The sequence below is a fragment of the Trichechus manatus genome, unplaced genomic scaffold, assembly GCF_000243295.1.
Source record: "Trichechus manatus latirostris isolate Lorelei unplaced genomic scaffold, TriManLat1.0 scaffold00024, whole genome shotgun sequence".
Lineage (NCBI taxonomy): Eukaryota > Metazoa > Chordata > Mammalia > Sirenia > Trichechidae > Trichechus > Trichechus manatus.
Window position 1 is genome coordinate 434,607 of NW_004443960.1, and position 18,744 is coordinate 453,350.

Consider the following 18,744-nt stretch of genomic DNA (forward strand, 5'->3'; position numbering starts at 1 on the left):
CGGGGCCCCGCTCATCGGCGCCTCCCGCCGCCAGGTCGCAGCGGCTCCCGGGAAGGCCGGGCGCGAGCCCTCCTCGCTCCGTCCGCCCTCTGTCCGTCCGCCCTCTGTCCGTCCGCCCGTCCGCCCGGGTCCGTCCGCGGAGCATGCGGTCCGGGCCCGCGCGCCGATGAGAGGAGGATGGGGACGCAGGGCAGCCCGGTGAAGAGCTACGACTACCTGCTCAAGTTCCTGCTGGTGGGCGACAGCGACGTGGGCAAGGGCGAGATCCTCGAGAGCCTGCAGGACGGCGCCTCCGAGTCGCCCTACGCCTACAGCAACGGTAAGGCCGCCGCCCCTGCCGTGCTCCCGCTGTCCGTGCGTCCGGCGGCCTGGCCCCGGCTCAGCCTGTGCCGTCCTCGCGCTGTGCGTGTGCACGCCTGCGGTCGGCTCTGCTGCGGAGCCATCCAGGAAGCCCCGGCTCTCAGGGACTCGAATTAGCAGGGCCTTTGTCAGCGCCTCTTTAACCCTGTCTCTCCCAGACGCGGGCCTGGGAGCCAGCTCCGCCAGCCCGAGAAGGCTGCCCCGGAGCGGCGCGCTGCCCAGGCTCTCCCTGGGAGGACGGCCTTTTATTCCGGGCTGTCTGCCTGCAGGCTTGCACTGGGGCAGGAAGGGGCAGGGTTCACGCCATCCATCAGCGCTGGCCCAGACCCCAGCCGGAATCCCCAGAGGCGTTGCCTCGCACGGAGCGCGTTGGCTTGTAGGCTTGTGTGCGGGCACGGGCTGCGCTGTCACCCCCCATGGAGCCAGGGCGGATAATAAGAACGATGACAGCCACCCATTGGCTCTGGCGTGGTTAGGCTACAATTAAGAGCCAAGTATCAGCGCCGCCTGCGCCTTTTCTTCCTCTCCTCCAAGGGAGCGGGCCTGTGGCAATTTGCAATCTGTTTTCTCTCCCATCGTTTCCAACTCAAACGGAGGTCCTGGGGCTTGAAGGAAGCGACCGATCCGGAGCATACTGTCAGCTTGGTACTCTCAGTGCCAGCCCGAGGCCTCTTTAGAGACTAACCGCTCACGTTCGACGCTGCGCTGCTGGAGAGAGAAGGGCTTTCATCCCTGCCATCAAGTCTGAGCAGTTTGGGTTGGGGTGGGCAGGTGAAGCTGGTGCCCTGGGGTAGTGGACCGGGAGGTGTGTGAGGAAAGGGTCACTGGGGACCAGGATGTAGCTGAGGGTGGCGCATCCATTGGTGGGGGTCTCATAGTGGCCTGGGTTTTGATAACGAGAGCCTGTGGCGTGTATGGCCTGTGTATTTAGGGCCCCCCCTCCCCGCCCCCGTTGTGTGGGTGCATCCACATGGGGTCTGCACAGGCAAGCCGTCCTTGTGGTGTTTACATGGTGCTCAGGGAGTTGACATGCCGTGCTTGTGGAAGACACCTGGTAGAAACGTTATTGAATGTCGTTTTTGGGTATCCCGTGTGTGGCTCACACACACACACACACACGCACACGCACACACAAATGCACACACACGCACACGCAAACACACGCACACACAAACGCACACACACACATGCACGCACACACACGCACACACACACACACAGGGATCGTGTTACGGGCACTTGCCTAGCTCACCTGCGAATGTGGGGTCCTGCGTGGTAGCGTAGTTTGCATGGTCTGCGGTGGCATGGTCAGCACCGCCACTGCGACCAGCCCTTCCCCAGGCCACGAGGGTGCCCCTGCACTCAGACTCACTGAGCCCACGTGTGTGTGGGCCAGTCTCTCCATGGACCTTCGTGTGTTTCCAGAAGTGCGGTTTTACCCACTGATTTCACTTTTCTTGGCCCTGTCTTCCACACTCCTCCTTGCTGGGTGTGTGAGGCCCTCATCCGTCCTGTCTGACTGCTCTGAGTGTTGGCTGGCCTCCGGGACAGTGTGGAGCCTGCTCGTCCTGCTCTTTTGCTGCAGGGCTCATCAGGGTGTAGGACTGATGGACTGACGCCGACATCCCTTCTTCCTGGAACAGGCTTGGCATCGGAGAAGTGCCAGGCTCACTTCGGCCATGTCCTGAGCACGTGCTCGCAGCTCAGCCTACAGGAGGTGTCCTGAAGGGCACGAGAGCAGAGCCCTGGGGTCGGTTTAGGGGGCGGAGGGACGTGTGAGAACCTCTGCCAGGCCTTTGTGCCATCCTCGGCTGCTGCCCTCCCCACTGAGACTGGCAGCAGGCTCGCCCTCTCTCCCCAGACCGTGCCCCCAACCCTGCCGTGGAAGGTGGCAGGCTGTTTTCCCAGAAACAGCATGCCTCCTCGTACCCGGCTCCCGCGGGGTGGATGGTGGGTGTGCTCAGAAGGTAGTAGGAAGGGGCTGGGGTTCGGCAGAGTTGGCAGAGTCGTCCTGAGACATTAATGTACTCTTCCGAGGGTGGGTGTTGCCCCCGCTCCCCCTCTCCCCAGTGATACTGCAGCATCAGCAGCCACTGGTGAGGAGGTGGTACTGCCGTCTCCTTCGTCCCCTCTGCTGGGCCTCCACACGTTGCCACACTTCCTGTGACACACCACCCACAGTGGGGACAGTCCTATGTGAAATGTGGACACCTTCCTGAGAGCGGGTGGTCACTCACGTGACCGGTCCAGCAGGAGAGCCTGTCCCTGGGAACGGTGGAGCAGCCCCTCTTAGAGACTTGGTGTCATTAGGACCTGTCACCCCCGCCTGCCCTGCACACGTCTCCCAAGCACCAAGCGGAGACGGCAGGGTGCTGGCCGCAGGAACATGCCTTGTTCCTGGGGTCATCACGGTCCAGTGAGCACAGCACCAGGATGGGCCTCGTGGACAGGCCAGCGCCCTTTGTCAGGCGAAGTCAGCAGGTGTGACAGTACTTTTGCACTTCCTGGGTTCCACAGAGAGAGCGCTGGGGCTCCTTAGAGCTCTGGGACAACCTCGCTTCCAGAATCCGGCACCGAGTGGGTTTGTTCTTCTTTGCTGGAGTTGTAATACTTGGGGGTTCGTTTTCTGGTCTTATAAAAGGTACAAAACCGAACCAGTTGCCATCGCATTGACCCAACTCACGGTGACCCCACGTGTGTCAGAGCTGAACTGCGCTCCATAGGATTTTCAGTGGCTGAGTTTTTGGAAGTAGACTGCCAGGCCTTTCTTCTGAGGTGCCTCTGGGTGGACTCGAACCACCAACCTTTCAGTTAGCAGCTGATTGCGTTCACTGTTTGTACCATGCGGGGCTCCGTAAAAGACACATAGGTATTTATTTCTCCCTCCCCCTGTTAGAGTGCCATCCTGGTCTCTCCGCCTTAGAAGACAGGAGTCACATTTCTCCCCCTTAGGCTGGTCTGAGCAGAAAGCTGTGTGGACCAGGGGGAGGCTGGGAAGGAACGGGAAATGCCAGGAGAGAGCTGGGCAGTCAAACCCAGAGCTCTGTTCATGGCAGATGGTCTCATGTCTCACCCTGGCACCGCCTGGCCCTCATGCCATCGGGGCTGCCGGAAACGCCCATGAGTTCTCAAGCCCAGCCCTTCTCACCCAGGGGCAGGAGATGGCGCGGTTGTGGTGCCGCCTGTCACCTCCCTCAGCGGCAGCCGCGCGTGCATGGTGGAGGCCGGTTGGGCCTGTTCCTCAGGCAGGTGTGGGAGCGTGGTGTCCTCGCTCACAAACACCTGAGTCATTGGTGCCACCCTGCACCTGGCGGCTGCCTGTGGTTCTGGGCTTCCATAGACTTGGAGCCCTTCCTGGGGGTGGTGATCGTTTTCTTGGCTTCCAGACACAGAGCTGTGGTTTGGGGAGTGTTCTCAGAGCAGCAGAGATTCCACCCTGCGACCCGCAGCTGGCATCTTGGGTCTTCACTGTGCAGGCCTCATTGGGGACTCTGGGCACGGGGGCCACGTCTGTTCTCGTGGATGCCCTGCATCGAGTCTTGACCGGCGTCAGGGTGTGTCGCTGGGTGGGGGTCCGGTTGGCGCCATGCCGGGTGCCGGCACCTACTGCGCCTGGGAGGCGTCCTGCCTCGGGGCAGCAGCCGCTCCTGTGTGACTGTCGGCTGGACCCCTTGATGAGGGCAGTTGCCTCCGGGTGCCTCGGCCCCTGAGCATCCCCACTCCGGTGTCAGGCCACCGGGAAAGTGCACTGTGGTTTACATGCTCCCTGCCCAGGAGGTACCGGGTTAGTGGGGGCGGGCCCCTGGCCACGGCCTTGTCTCCCTCTCTGGGCCCTTGGGGGCTCAGCATTGACGAGAGCTGCTGGGAGCGGGTGGGAGGGAGGGAGGAGGAGGGATGGCGATTGCGTGGACAGGGCCCTGCAGCGTTGTGTTCCCAGAGAGCTTGGGGACTGCATGATGGCCTGCCGCGGCGGCCCACAAGAGAGCACGGTGGCTGTGTTGGCGTGTGTCCCTGACACTCTGAGCCCCTTGGTACCGGGTGGGCCGCAGGGGCCCCCTGTCAGGGACCCCGAGCCCGCCTGTAATGCGTTGTCTCCCCACCTCCACGTTTTCCCTAACGCTGGTTTCTGTCTAGAGACTGTATCCATCGCTGCCCCCACGTTGTTTGTGTTCCCGAGTCAAAGCATAACCCTGATTCCGCGGGGTTGTACCCACTGTGTCCCAACAACCAACGGGCATGAGGTCTTACACACAGGAGACCAAAAGAACCAACCCAAACCCGTTGCCACCGAGTCCAATTCCAACTCCGAGCGACCCTACAGGACAGAGTAGAACTGCCCCATAGGGTTTCCAAGGAGCAGCTGGTGGAGTCAAACTGCCGACCTTTTGGTTAGCAGCCGAGCTCTTGGTGTTTGCTAAACGTGCGTTTTTCTAAGCGATGACCACGCTGCACAGAGCTCTCCTTCACAGCCGTCCCTGCATCAGTCTGGGGTCCCCACGCCGTCCTCAGCACCCCCTGCTCTCCCCTGAGCCTGGTGTCTGGGTTCGGCTCCTTTTGGGGCCGTTTACTGGGGCTTGGCTTTCCTTTGTCGGGTGCCAGGTTCTCGGGTGGGCAGTGGTTCTGGTGACAGAGTGGTCCTCACGATGGGGGTCTAGGCAGGGTGAGTGGGGGGTCTGGCTCGGGCGGGGTGGATGGGGTTCTGGCTTGGCTGTGGTGGGCCACGGGTGGGGGGCGGGGCAGGGCATGTGGGGCCGGGCAGGCTTCTCTCTGCTGAGGGCCTCACGTCCTCTTCTCCAGCCCCTTCCTGCACCTCTTTCTCGTGGGTCTCAGTGGATCCCAAGCTGAGCACAAGTTTCCCTCCGGGTCTTCTCCCTTCCTGGCTACTTTCTGCTACGGTGGCCCTGCTGTTGTCCGTCCAGCTGCCCCTCCCTGGCTTCTGTGGCTGGGGCCATCACCAGAGCCCTGCCCTCCCTCCTCATACCGCTCCTGCCCTTCCTGCCAAGCACAGCAGGTCCCCGAGAGCTCCCAGGGTCTTCATGAGCTAGGTGAGGCTTCCAGAAAGCCACCAGCCATGGCTCCCCCTGGGGTCTTTCCTGAGGCTCACCCGCTGTGTGTGCTGTAGGGGCTGGAGAGAGGATTTAAGGAACGCTTCTGTGCTGCTCCGGGAGCTGGGCTGGAGGGCCGCTCCCAAGTTCAGAATCAGGGTGGCAGTGGGATAGACTCAGGCTTGGCCCCCTACGCTAGCCCCTGCCGTGAGCTCCGGCAGATGCTGAGGGGCTGGCAGATGGCCGCGGCCTGGGTTTCTCTGCAGAGCTATAGGGTCGCGTGGAGATGTCTGTCCTGCACACGTAGGTCTTCTTCCACCAGCATGCTGGGTCCGGCCTGGGTGGAGGAACTAAGATAATGGCTTCAGGAAGGGAACTGCCACCAGGGGTCTGCAGGGTGGTGGGAGGATGAGGAGGGCTCAGGCTGGCACTCTGGCTCCTGTTTTACTTGGAGGTTGTCATTGGGAAGGTCAGGTGGCCTGGGGAAAGCTGGCCATGGACCTGGGGCCCGTCGTCCCCCAGGGGTCTTGGCCTGCTCGTTAAGACATGGAGGAGAATCCCGGGGTGGGGGCACGCCATGCCCGTCTGCAACCCACAGGCAGACACTCGGGAGAAGGAGGCTCAGATGGCGCTTTAACTGACCCTGATGGGGGACCGCCCTGCACCCCGAGAGGGATGGCCTCTGGATTTGCCTCTCTCCTCACAATGGTGTTTTCTATGGTAGCGAACAGATACCGGCATGCACACACACACACACCACATACATACCACATACACAGCACACAGATACATTTGCTTCTGTGCACAAATACACAACACCACATATGTGCACACTCACGCATGCATTCACACACACACATACACATGCACACACAGATTTATACCACACACACGTATTCACACACTCATATCACACTGCCACTACACACATGTACAAGAACACACGCAGACACGCGCTCACACACACCCCCCTCGGTCCCGGGGACTGGCTGGCATGGGCGTTGGGTGCACATCAGAGTGACTGGGCATCTGGGCTTCCTCGGGGAGCAGCAGGGGACTTGAGGTTTTCGGTTGGCATTTTGAGGTCCCAAAGCAGGCCAGTGGCACTGCGAGGGTACAGGTCACCTGCAGAAACTGAGGACAGGAAAGCAGCCCCTCCTTCTGAGGCTCATCAGACGCTGCGAGTGGCCTGTGGCCTGGAGCGTGTTCCAGCCCTTGTGGCTGAGCTCTCAGGCCCTGGGTGTGCAGGCTGGGCAGTGGGGCATCCGTGGTGCCTGGGGGCTGCGAGCCGGCGTCAGGGCAGCGGGGAGCCAGTGTTCTGGAACAGTGCACTTAACGCGCGCCGGGAACCGTGAAGGGTTGCTTGTTAGGGGTAATGCTTCCCATTCCCCTGCCCCCCCCCCACAAAAGACAGATGTGGTTTTGGTTTTGAGAAAATCGTCCACCTTCTGGAAACAGGGGGTGAGCCCTCAGGGTTAGGGACAGATAGAAAAAGGAAGAAGTGACAGCTCTGAGGAAAACCGCTCCAGCCACCCCAGGATGTATGTGGAGGGGGGGGGCTCGGGGGTCCACCCACAGGGCAGCCGGCCTGGGTTATTGCCGAGTCCTGGGAGCAAGACTCCTCCTGCCTGGGCCTCCGGCGTCACTGTTGATGCGTCAGCGCAGTGCGGGGTGCCAGGGCCTGGGAACCCCAGAGCAGGAGTTTGCATGCCCCCTCCCCATCTGATGACAGGTTTTGGCGTCTGGGCTTCTCATAACAGTGTGGACACAGCCCTCCAGCCCCCAGGACACACGGCTTCTGCCTGTCAGAGCCCCCCTTGTGGTTAGAAGGCTGTCGGGGTAATGCTGCCACCCCAGCAGTCTTCCAAGGTGCGGGGTTATTTTTGTGCTGGCGTCGATGCAGAGAAGGGGGGCCTCCAGCAGTGTGAGGACAGTGAGCAGGTTAAAGCCAGTGTCCCGTCCCAAGGACCAGGACGGAAGTGCTGCTGGGGCCTCTGCTGAGCCCCTTGCGTTGTGTCTGGGCATCTCGTGGCTCAGCCTCCGCAGAGCAAGGCAGTCTCAGCCTTGACAGAAGGAGGAGAGGCAGCCACCCCAGTCACAAGGCCAGCCTTTCTGGGCTGACACTCTTTGAACATGAGTGTTCAGGGCAGGCTGTGCACTCCCACGGCTTGGCGGGCAGGTCTGGGCCGAGCCCCCCACTCCCAGCCCTGCAGCCCCAGCCTCTCGACACCACCTAGCCCCCTGACTCCAGCTGAAGACAAGCAGAGACACGCTCCCTTCTCCACTACAGCGGCCACCCACATGCATGCTGCCCGGCCTTTTTCACTGAACAGCGTATCAAGTGCCTTTAAAAATAAGGTCTCGGGCAGAAGGAGAAATGAGCAGCGCCCTATGAGAGTGCCGAGCGAGCAGCGTCTCCCCTTGGCTGCGAGCCCTTCATGGACAGTGCCCTGACTGGCAGGCGGGCCTCCTAGGCGCCACTGTCTGCTCTGCTGCCTGCACCACCGGCCCCGCCACAGCCTTCCCGGCCACTGCCCTTCCTCGCCGTGCGCTGGTCCGCGTGCCGGCCTCCAACCCGCCTGCCACCTGGTCCATTTCCTGCGCAGCCTCAGGCTCAGCCCGCGTAATTGCTCTTTTTGGAAACCTTCCGAAGCTGTCAGCTTCTGAGAATGGGGAGGACGCAGCGGCTTCTGCAGCCGTGGAATCGGAGTTGGTGATGTTGTTCCCTAGACGACCTTACGTGTTCCTCATCAGCGCTCACTGAACACCACAGAGACTTAGCTGGTGTCTGCACGCAGCAGGGGAAGGAGGGAGTGGGGACCCCACTCGTTCTTAGAATTCCTTGGATCTGACATGGCCTGTGCTGCAGTGTCCCCCCCCCGGAACACCCCACACTGCTCCTGTTTTCCAGCAAGCGGGTGAGTCCGCTGGCCAGAACACAGTGCTGCAGCCTCAACTCTTGCATCGCCTGTAAGGGTAGAGGCCTGTTACTCCTCCATCCCCTGGAGGGATAGAGGCCTGTTACTCCCCCGTCCCCTGGAGGGATAGAGACCTGTTACTCTTTTTCAAAAAGACAGAAGTTAGACTCCTGTTGTCAGTGATCAACTGGGCTCTCAAAGGCAGTGGACGCCAGGCCAGGGGTGGCCGGCGGGCAGGGCCTCCAGGCAGTGACTGGAGCCTCAGTCTGGTGGTCAGCCGGGAGCAGCAGCGTGTCCCGCGGGCTCTCCTGGGGCCTGAGGGTGGAGAGAGGAGCGGCGGTGCCCCCACCCGTTGTGGCCACAGGATAAGGCCCGGTGGCAAGCGCCCCAGGAGGCAGGGCAGCCTATGTCAGCACAGCTGTCGGACCGGCCCAGGCCTGCTGTGGACAGATTTGGTCCCTTTTGGCCCCTCTTCCAGGGCAGGCACAGCCGCGCCCTGGGCAACGCCGCCATCTAGTGGCACAGAGGCAGCCCAGCATCGGTCTGTGCATCCGGACGGCGCTTCGCCTGTCTGGAGGCCTCTGAGTGCATCTCAGTGTGCCCGGAAGGCAGCGTGACCCTACAGAGGAGCGTTCGGCATGGGCCCATGCCAAGCCTGTGCCAAGTGCTCCAGCTGTGGCCGCTGCAGAAGATAAAAAGTGACTGCTTTAGTGACGACAGACTCTGGCCCGTGTGAAGGTCAGTGTGTGGCTGGGCCAGGGAGGAGAGGGGCCCCAGCCCTCAGGCCTAGCTCCCGAGACCTTGTGCCCGCTATGAGGCAGGGTTGGGCTGGCTTCCCCCCCAGCCCCCCACAGCTGAGCAGGGGCCCGGGTTGGCTGTGGGTGAGAGGGTCCACAGGCGCCTCAGGGCAGCAGAGGGAGCTTGGTGAAGACGGGCAAGGGGACCCATCACCCAGTATACTTCTGAGAGGGCTGGTGTGGGCACCAGGTTTGGACGCATAGTTCAGGAGCAAGCCAGGCAGGACAGTGCGGGTACCAATGGCCCAGGGGGCTCGCAGCGTGCAGACTCTCCACAGTTGGCTCTGCACCAGCCAGCACCCAGGCGGGTGGGTTTTATGTGTGTGTGTCTGTATGCACATGTACACAAACACATACATGCAGGTGTGTATATGTGTGCACACGTGCACACGTACACAAATACAGCGTGTGATGGCAGCACCTACATTAAAATATGCCCATTCTCCACAGGAACCACAACCTACACGACCCCGAGACCAGAACTAGATGGTGCCCGGCTGCCACTATCGACCGCCCTGACCGGGGTCACAAGAGAGGGTCCCGGACAGAGCAGGAGAAAAATTGTAGAACAGAAAATCAAATTCACAAAAAAGACCAGACTTACTGTTCTGACAGACTGGAGGAACCCCCAAGACTATGGCTTTAAGACACCCTTCTGAACTGGAACTGAAGCCATTCCTGGGGAGCACCTTTCAGCCAAACTGTAGACAGGCCCATATTTTCTTTAAAAAATCCATTTTTCAAGCCATCTTGGAAGGAATGTTATAAAAAGCCAAGAACCTGGGAAGCTTTTAAGGCAGAGGAGAGGAAGGGACTGAGCCTCCGGGTGAGCTTTTGGGGAATCTCTAGATCTCCCGTCAATGAACCCTCCTAAGATCGTGAACGTGAGGTACCTTCTCTGCCCCACCAGCTTTTCTCATAAAAGTATAAAGAGAGAAGTGATGTGGGAAGCACAGGCTCTCCAGAGAAACAGCATCTTAAAAATCGCTCTGTCTTAATAATGCGCTAGGCACATTTTCCTCACCTGTCCCTGGGGCTGGGCGACCCACGGACTTGGAAACTTGGTGAATGTGGAGCGTTCAGCTTTAGATCCACAGAGGAGCTGCGGCTGAGGAAGCCGGGTCCTGTCTCGTGGGGCTGACTACCCCCGCCCTGCCGGTGGCTGGGTCCCACCCAGCAGGGGCGCGCCTGCAGTGAGGGTGGCCTGAGGGAGGGTCCCACCCAGCAGGGGCGGCCTGCAGTGAGCGGCTCGGCTGCTGTGACCCATCACACGCATCAGTCCCTGGCTGGAGCCGCAGGAGTGCCCCTCACCCTTCTCGTCTTCTCCTTCCTTGCAGGCATTGACTACAAGACGACCACCATCCTGCTGGACGGCCGGCGCGTGAAGCTGGAGCTCTGGTGAGGCAGGGGTGGGGCTGCAGAGGTCCCGTGGGGCACAACACCGCAGGGCTATCGGGTGTAGGTGCTGGGAGTAGCACTTGGGTTCCTGTGTGCCGTGGTGCAGCTTGCACTCTGGATGAGGCAGGACTGCATCTCAGCCGCCCCGTGCTGACCTAAGGCTGGCTGTCTGTGGGCCCCACACCCTCATGCCCACCCTCAGCACCCACGTTAAAGAGAATTTTTCAGAGCCTCACAGTTTGGGTGCTCTCCCGCCTGGCAGCACAGCCCCGGCTGCCTGGCCCCGGGTGACACGCTCCCTCTACGGGGCAGGCAGGGAGGGTGTTTGATTTGTGCCAGTGGGGCCTCCTTTCTGAAACAGCCTGGCTGCCTAGTCTCACTGAGCCCTCGTGGCCCTGATGGGGGAGCCGTGGGCAGGCCCTGTGGAATGGGTGAAGAGGGTGGGAGGGTGCTGGGGGCCGTGTCCCCTGCTGACACACCCGTGTGTTTCAGGGACACCTCGGGCCAGGGCAGGTTCTGCACCATCTTCAGGTCCTACTCCAGGGGCGCTCAGGTAAGCAGCACAGCTCTGTCTGTCTGTCTGTTCACTGCATGACTTGTTCCTGCTGACGCCCAGGGGTGCTCAGGTAAGGCAGGACAGCTCTGTCTGTCCGTTCAGTGCATGACTTGTTCCCGCTGACCCCCAGGGGCGCTCAGGTAAGGCAGGACAGCTCTGTCTGTCTGTCTGTTCAGTGCATGACTTGTTCCTGCTGACCCCCAGGAACGCTCAGGTAAGGCAGGACAGCTCTGTGTGTCTGTCTGTCCAGTGCGACTTGTTCCTGCTGACCCTCAGGGGCGCTCAAATAAGGCAGGACAGCTCTGTGTGTCTGTCTGTTTAGTGCACGACTTGCTCCCACTGGCCACCACCTGCCATCCTGCAAACTCCAGGGGCACAGTGCCTCCCAAGGACATCCGCCTCCACTGAGCCCTTCCCCGTGTGGGGCACGTAGAGAAGCAACTGTGACCCGTGGGCTCTCATCCAGTTCATGGGACCAGAGTGACCCCCCCATGGCCTCACTGGGGTTAGGCCGTCCAGGACCCTTCCTTCCTGCTGAGTGTAGAGCTGCAGGCGGCTCAGGCCCCACTCGGAGGAGCAGGCTCAGGCTGGTTCCGGGGGCAGCCAGGCTGGGATGCCCTCAGGACATGTGCTGGGGCGATAATGCTGCAGACAGCCTGGGCGGGGGGTCCCGTGGAGGAACGCCTGGATGTATGGGATCCCGTGGTCAACTCTTCTCTCTGAGCTGAGGTGCAGCCAGTGTGGCTCTGCTCTCTCAGCCTCTGCTGAGGGGGCTGAGAGGCCCAGGTGGCCCAGCGTGTCCTGTGTCCATTGAGTTCCCAGAGGCGTGGAGACTGGCAGAGGGCCCTGGTGGCCCGTGCTGCCCAGTGGGTTTCAGATGCCCCTGGAGGCACCTGCCCCAGCCAGCACCTCCACTGCAAGCAGCTCGTCCTCGCAATGACCCAAGACCGACAGAAGGACCCTCGTGGGCGTCTGTCACCATGGTTATGTTGACGAGCAAAAACCCTAGGTGGGGACATCACAACGTGGACACTTAGCAAGGGCTTTCAGGTGGAAAACAGCACACAGGAGTATGTCCCCCTGGGGCTTCAGTGAGAAAGGAGTTACATACACGACTTTAGATCCGTAGAGAGGAGAGAAGCCTCTGTTCCGGAGGCGTTGCTCACCGCTTGCGCAGTTTATCATCTTCCTTCTGCTTTTCAGTATCTCCTCATCTTTCTGCAGCCCACACGCATTGCCACCACCAGGTACTCGAGTCCACCCCAACTCATGCCGACCCCACGTGTGTCAGAGTAGAACGGTGCTCCACAGGGTTTCCAGTGGCTGATTTCTCAGAAGTAGATCACCAGGTCTTTCTTCTGAGGCATCTGTGGGTGGACTGGAACTGCCAATTTTTCGGTTAGCAGCCAAGCATGTTAAACCTTTGCACCACCAGGGCCTCCTAAACATGCATTGCTTTTGTAATAACACGAAGAGACAAAGGGGGGTTATCTTGGATTATGATGATGGGGGGCTGTTGGGAACCCCCAGAAAGGCAGTGACAAATCAAGGCTGACGGGGCCTGGCCACGAGTGTCACCATCATGGCACGATGTTCAGCCCCAGGAAGCCTCTGACGAGCCGCCACACTTGCCTGTGGAAAGTTTATTTGTAAGCAGGCGCTGGGTCATCCATCCCCACGTTGTCTCCACAGGATCAGGCACAGCCAGTTGGTGGTGGGTTTTTGTTCCTTTGTTGCTTCTGCAGGTTCTTAGTCATCGTTCCATGTGCCTCTCTTGGCTGCTGCGGGGGAGGGCGCCAGATGCTTCCAGGGTATCTGAGCGTCCCTGGGAGGAGCAGGGCCAGCCTGAGCCAGGCCCTGGACTGCAGCCTGGGCTCCCACAGCTGGGCCCTAGTCAGCTTGTCCCGGGCCTCTCCACCCGGCCTCGCTCTGCCAGTGGTTCCCCGCGTGTCCCGACACATAGAAGCACCAGGAGGTGCGTCTTCCGGAGTCCTTGTTCTGCGTTTCCTGCCTTCCTCCCCCTTCACTGAGATCTGGAGGCCTGCAGAATTACCTCAGATCTGACAGTAGAATCCTAGTCCCATGGGCTGTGTGGTCACCCTAGCATGAGTGCCGGGCCCGTGCATCCAGGTGTGAAGGGGCATGTGTAGGCAGGTGTGACCGTGTCTGTGTTAGAAATGAACAACCCTTTGGCGGAGCATCAGGAGACACCCAGTGGCCATTCCAGCATTGGGGGAGTTAGGGGTGGAGGTCACTTTCATGTATACCTTAGCGTTCTGGTCGGTATCTGTATTCTGAGCAGGTATTACTTTTATCGTTTAAAAAAACAGTGCGGTAAGCGTTTCTTTGCCCCTTGTTCTCTCTGCCTCTTTGAAACACGCAGGTGATGCTAGACTTCCTGTAGGGGTGGGTTCTGGTAATGGGCTCTCATTCTGGTTTCTCAACAGTACTACCTAGGGTTAATCCCAGAAATTCCCTCAGGTAAATCCACGATCGTTTTGGTCCCTGCTGCCTGTCGTCTGGCTGACACTGTCCCAGCTTTCTCTGTGTCTTTCTGCCCTGTGACTTGTGGCTATGTCTCTTCTGCTCATAACCCCGACCACTAGGCTTCGCCTGTCCTGCAGTGTGATTGTGGGGGCCAGCGCCCAGCAAAGCCTGGAGGAGGCAAGGCTGCTGCTGGGCGGCCTGGGGCTCTGGCCACCTCAGTGCCGGTGAAACCGGGCGAGCCAGGTCAGCTAGGGGCTGTGCTCACTTGCTTTAGTTTTTGTTTTTTTACTTTTTGTTATTGTACTTCAGATGAAAGTTTACAGAACAAATAGTTTCTCATTAAACAGTACACATACTGTTTTATGACATTGGTTAACAACCCCACCACATGTCAACACTCTCCCTTCTCCACCTTGGGTTCCCTCTTACCAGCTTTCCTGTCCCCTCCTGCCTTCTAGTCCTTGTCCCTGGGCTGGTGTGCCCTTTTAGTCTGATTTTGTTTTATGGGCCTGTTTAATCCCTGGCTGAAGGGTGAACCTCGGGAGTGACTTCATTACTGAGCTAAAAGGGTGGCCGGGGCCATACTCTTGGGGTTTCTCCAGTCTCTGTCAGGCCGTAAGTCTGGTCTTTTTTTTTTTTTTTTATTGTACTTCAGGTGAAGGCTTACAGAACAAATAGTTTCCCACGAAACAGCAGTACACACATTGTTCTATGACATTGGTTAACAACCCCACAACATGTCAATCCTCTAACCTCCCAACCTTTTTTTTTTGGTGAAAATTCACATAGCGAAAGATACACCATTTCAAAAATTACTACATGCACGGTTCCGTGACATTGACTACGCTCTTCTAATTGTGCTGCTATTCTCACTTAAGATGAAGGTTTACAGAACAAAATAGTTTCTCATTTAACAGTTACTACACATGTTGCCCTATGACAATGGTTAACAATCTCACAACACATCAACAATATCTTCACTCAACCTTGGGTTCCCTATCACCAGCTTCCTTGTCCCCTTCTGCCTTCTGGCCCTTGTCACTGAACTACTGTACCTCATTAGTCCCATTTGGTTTTATGGGGCTGTCTACTCCCAGGTTGAACAGTGAACCTCGGAGATAACTTCACCACTGAGCTAAAAGGGTGTCTGGGGGCCATACTCTCAGGGTTTCTCCAGTCTCCTTTAGGCCAGTAAATCTGGTCTTTTTTTTGTGAGTTAGAATTATGTTCTACATCCTTCTCCAGCTCTGTCCAGAACCCTCTGTTGTGATCCTGGTCAGAGCAGTCAGTGGTGGTGGCTGGCCACCATCTAGCTGTACTGGACGCAGTCCGGTGGAGGCCTTGGTAGCTGTGGACCATTAGTCCTTTGGACTAATCTTTTCCTTGTGTCCTGTTCTCTTCATTCTCCCTTGCTCCGGAAGGGATGAGACCAGTGGAGTATCTTAGATGGCCTCTCACAGGCTTTTAAGACCCCAGACACTACTCACCAAGGTAGAATATAGAGCATCGTCTTTATAAACTGTGTTATGCCAATTGAGCTAGATGTTCCCTGAGAGTCAGAATTTTATTGGACATTTTTCTCCAGCTCTTTCCAGGACCCTCTGTTGTGATCCTGGTCCAAGCACTTAGTGGTGGTAGCCGGGTGCCATCTAGTTGTACTGGACTGAGTCTGGTGGAGGCCTTGGTAGTTGTGGTCCATTAGTCCTTTGGACTAATCTTTCCCTTGTGTCTTGTTTTCTTCATTCTCCCTTGCTCCCGAAGGAGTGAGACCAGTGGAGTATCTTAGATGGCCGCTCCCAGGCTTTTAAGACCCCGGACGCTACTCAACAAGGTAGACTGTAGAACATTTTCTTTATAAACTGTGTTATGCCAGTTAAGCTAGATGTTCCCAGAGACCATGGTCCCCAGCACCCTCAGCTTAGCAGTTCGGTCCCTCAGGGAGTCTGGATGTGTCTGTGGAGCTTCCATGACCTTGCCTTGGACAAGCTGTGCTGGCTTTCCCAGTATTGTGTTTTTAAACATCATGCAAATAGCTGTGTTCTCCACAGGGGGCACAGAGAAGCTAAACGAGGGAAAAGTCACCCACCATCCAGCCTGTTGGCATTTGGCGTGTTCCCTGTCAGTTTTTTCTGTGAGACATGTGAGTGTGTTTATAACTTTATTTTTTGAAGACCACGCTGTAATGTTTGGAACCTGCATCTTCACCTCACAATCTGCTGTGCATCTTTCTGTGATCAGCAAATACACTGCTGTCTGAGTCTCCGGTGGCTGCTGTACAAAATACCGCACAGTGGGCAGCTTTAAAGAACAGAAATGATTCTCTCACAGTTCTAGAGTCCACAAGTCTGAATTCAGGGCATTAGCAGGCTGCACTCCCCCAGTGGCACTAGGGGAAGATCCTTCCTTCTCTCTCCCAGCTTCTGGCAGCCCCGGTGTTCCTGGGGTTCCCAGGTGTGTAGAGGAATGCTCACAGCCTGCCTTCCAGTGTGTCTCCCTGTCTGTCCTACTCTTTTATAAAACGCCACTCAGAAGGAATTAGGAGTAGGACCCACCCTGCTGTGATAACATCAGCAAAGAAAAACCCTATTTCCCCAAACAAGGTCACAGTCCAAGGTACAGGGATTAGGACTTCAACATGTCTCCTTTGGGGACACAATTCAATCCATAACAACTTCTAAAGCATTATGTTCCGTGTCCTCATGGTCTGTCTGTACGACTTACAAACGGTCCCATGAGTTTGTTTCTGGCTGTACATCCTCAGGGGCTAGCCTTGGGCACATCCTCTATGATGTGTTGGAAGCAGGATTACCAAGTCAGAGGGTGGGCTGTATCACAGTGTCTTTGGTGGCACTATCCCCCAGTTCATGCCCCACCCTGGCAGCAAAGGAGGGGCTTTGCTCCCTCTACTCCAAGCAGCCAGACTCACTCCTAGGAGTGCACTCATTGGTTTGTGAATCCACCCACCAAACTAGCCTGTCATCCCGCTGGAGTTGGCCCCATGCCCTCCACAATTGCCCCCAGCCTCAGGACGTCTGCCAGGCTGGAGATGGTTGTGGTCTGTCCTTACCCCTGCCCAGTCTGAGTGACGCTTGTCCAGAGAGCAGGAGCACAGGGCAACATCAGCATCCTTTCTCCATCCCAGCAGGACCTGGGGTCTGGACCTGAGTCATCCAGAAATGGAATGGCGTTTTCAGGGCGGAAGCTCAGAAGTTCCTCACTTTGAGATGGGAGTGCCATCTGCTTCAGCAGCGCTTTCCCCACCCCCTCTGTGATGGAGGTTTTGTAGGGCTAGGACTAGGTGGCCATCAAACAGGGTTCTGGGGTGAGCATGTGAGGTATCATCCACAGTGCACTGCGTGGAATCCACGGCAGAGAGGAGGCAGGGGCTCTGGCCAGCCCCAGGCCCAAGCTCAGAGTCATTGGTCTCTGAGGGATGTGGTGGCAAGTGTCCGCAGCAGCCTGTCCGCGGCCAGCCACCAGCACCTAGTGACTGACACCCACAGCCAGTGTGGGGCTGGGAACGTGTGGGGCTGGGAATACAGGCTCTGCCTCTGCCTGCAGCTGCCTGGAGTGCCCCCAGGGCAGCGCTCAATGCAGGCAGATGCTTGCCAAGGGCACTTGCCTTCCTGCGCGGCTGCTGCACGACCTGATGCCCCCAGGCCACTGGGAACAGGCGCCCCAAGGGGAGTAGGCCTTGCCAGTGTGGTGGCAGGCACAGGCTGGTTGGTGGCCAGCTGGTCTGCTGCAGCCCAGGCCAGGGCTTGGGTGTCTGAGAGACACACCGCTGCCCTACTGACCTGTTCGGTGTGGCCGGCACGGGGAGGAGGTGTCCCTGTCATTGTGTCCCTGTGTGATGTCCCCCTCTCTGCCTGCCAGGAAGCATCTCCAGTGGCCCCTGCCTACATCGTCACCACGTACAGATGAAGGCGTTGGTGCTGGGGGTGGGACATGGCCAGGGTGGGGCTTGGCACCCCCATCTGGTTTCCCGTGTTTGAGGGTGGCCCGTCTCAGTCAAGCTTTGTGCGCCAGCTCTGCCTCTCTGTGTCCGCTGTCCTCGCTCCGGCCCTGCGTGTCTGGGGGAGGGGGCACAGTGGGCGGTGGCTCTGCACGGTGCGCACATGACCGCCACCCCGGCGCTCGGACCTCGGCTGCTGGCCGTTGCCCTGGCCTGGCCGTGCGGTGGCTGACCCGCGTTTCCTTCTGTGCAGGGCATCCTCCTGGTGTACGACATCACCAACCGCTGGTCCTTCGACGGCATTGACCGCTGGATCAAGGAGATCGATGAGGTAGGTGGGGGCAGGCGGCCCGGAGAGCGTCCCGTCAGGTCCCCCTGGGGGGCCCCACTCCTTCCCTGACGCCACGGCTGGGGCTGGGCCTCTGACCTCACGTCTACGAGGCTGCGCTCGGGGGGCCAGGCTGGGTTTGATCCTGGCGCCGGAATGCCAGCCGGGCCTCTGAGAGGCGGCCGGAAGCCGGGTCAGAGACCCCACAGGCGGCGGGGCAGGAGAGCGCGCCGGGTGCTGTGCCCCGCCCTGAGTCCTGTGCCCCCCAGCACGCCCCTGGCGTCCCCCGGATCCTGGTGGGGAACCGGCTGCACCTGGCCTTCAAGCGGCAGGTGCCCACGGAGCAGGCGCGCGCCTACGCAGAGAAGAACTGCATGACCTTCTTCGAGGTCAGCCCGCTGTGCAACTTCAACGTGACCGAGTCCTTCACGGAGCTGTCGCGCATCGTGCTCATGCGCCACGGCATGGAGAAGATCTGGCGGCCCAACCGCGGTGAGGCCCGGGCGTCGCACCCACCCACGCGCCCACCCACGCGCCCACCACGACTGACGTTCTTACTGCCCCGCCCACCCACGCGCCCGCCACGACTGGCGTTCTTACAGCCCCGCCCACCCACGCGCCCCGCCCGACTCACGTTCTTACTGCCCCGCCCACCCACGCGCCCATCACGACTGACGTTCTTACCGACACGCCCACCGACACGCCCCGCCCACCCACGCGCCTACCACGACTGACGTTCTTACTGCCCCGCCCACCCACGCGCCCATCACGACTGACGTTCTTACTGCCCCGCCCACCCACGCGCCTATCACGACTGACGTTCTTACCGCCCCGCCCACCCACGCGCCCACCACGACTGACGTTTTTACCGCCCCGCCCACCCACGCGCCTATCACGACT

At 59.2% G+C, this 18,744-nt stretch overlaps 1 protein-coding gene across 1 annotated transcript in view; it reads left to right on the top strand.

The window, feature by feature from the left end:
* The first annotated feature begins 30 nt into the window (after positions 1-30).
* Positions 31-18,744, top strand: part of RAB40C (RAB40C, member RAS oncogene family) — a 20,668-nt gene continuing 1,954 nt past the window's right edge. Inside the window, exons 1-5 of the mRNA XM_004373131.2 lie at positions 31-319; positions 10,458-10,518; positions 11,011-11,071; positions 17,770-17,847; positions 18,114-18,336. Coding sequence (XP_004373188.1) covers positions 178-319; positions 10,458-10,518; positions 11,011-11,071; positions 17,770-17,847; positions 18,114-18,336 — 565 coding nt within the window. The 5' untranslated portion in view covers positions 31-177. The remainder of the gene's footprint in view (positions 320-10,457; positions 10,519-11,010; positions 11,072-17,769; positions 17,848-18,113; positions 18,337-18,744) is intronic.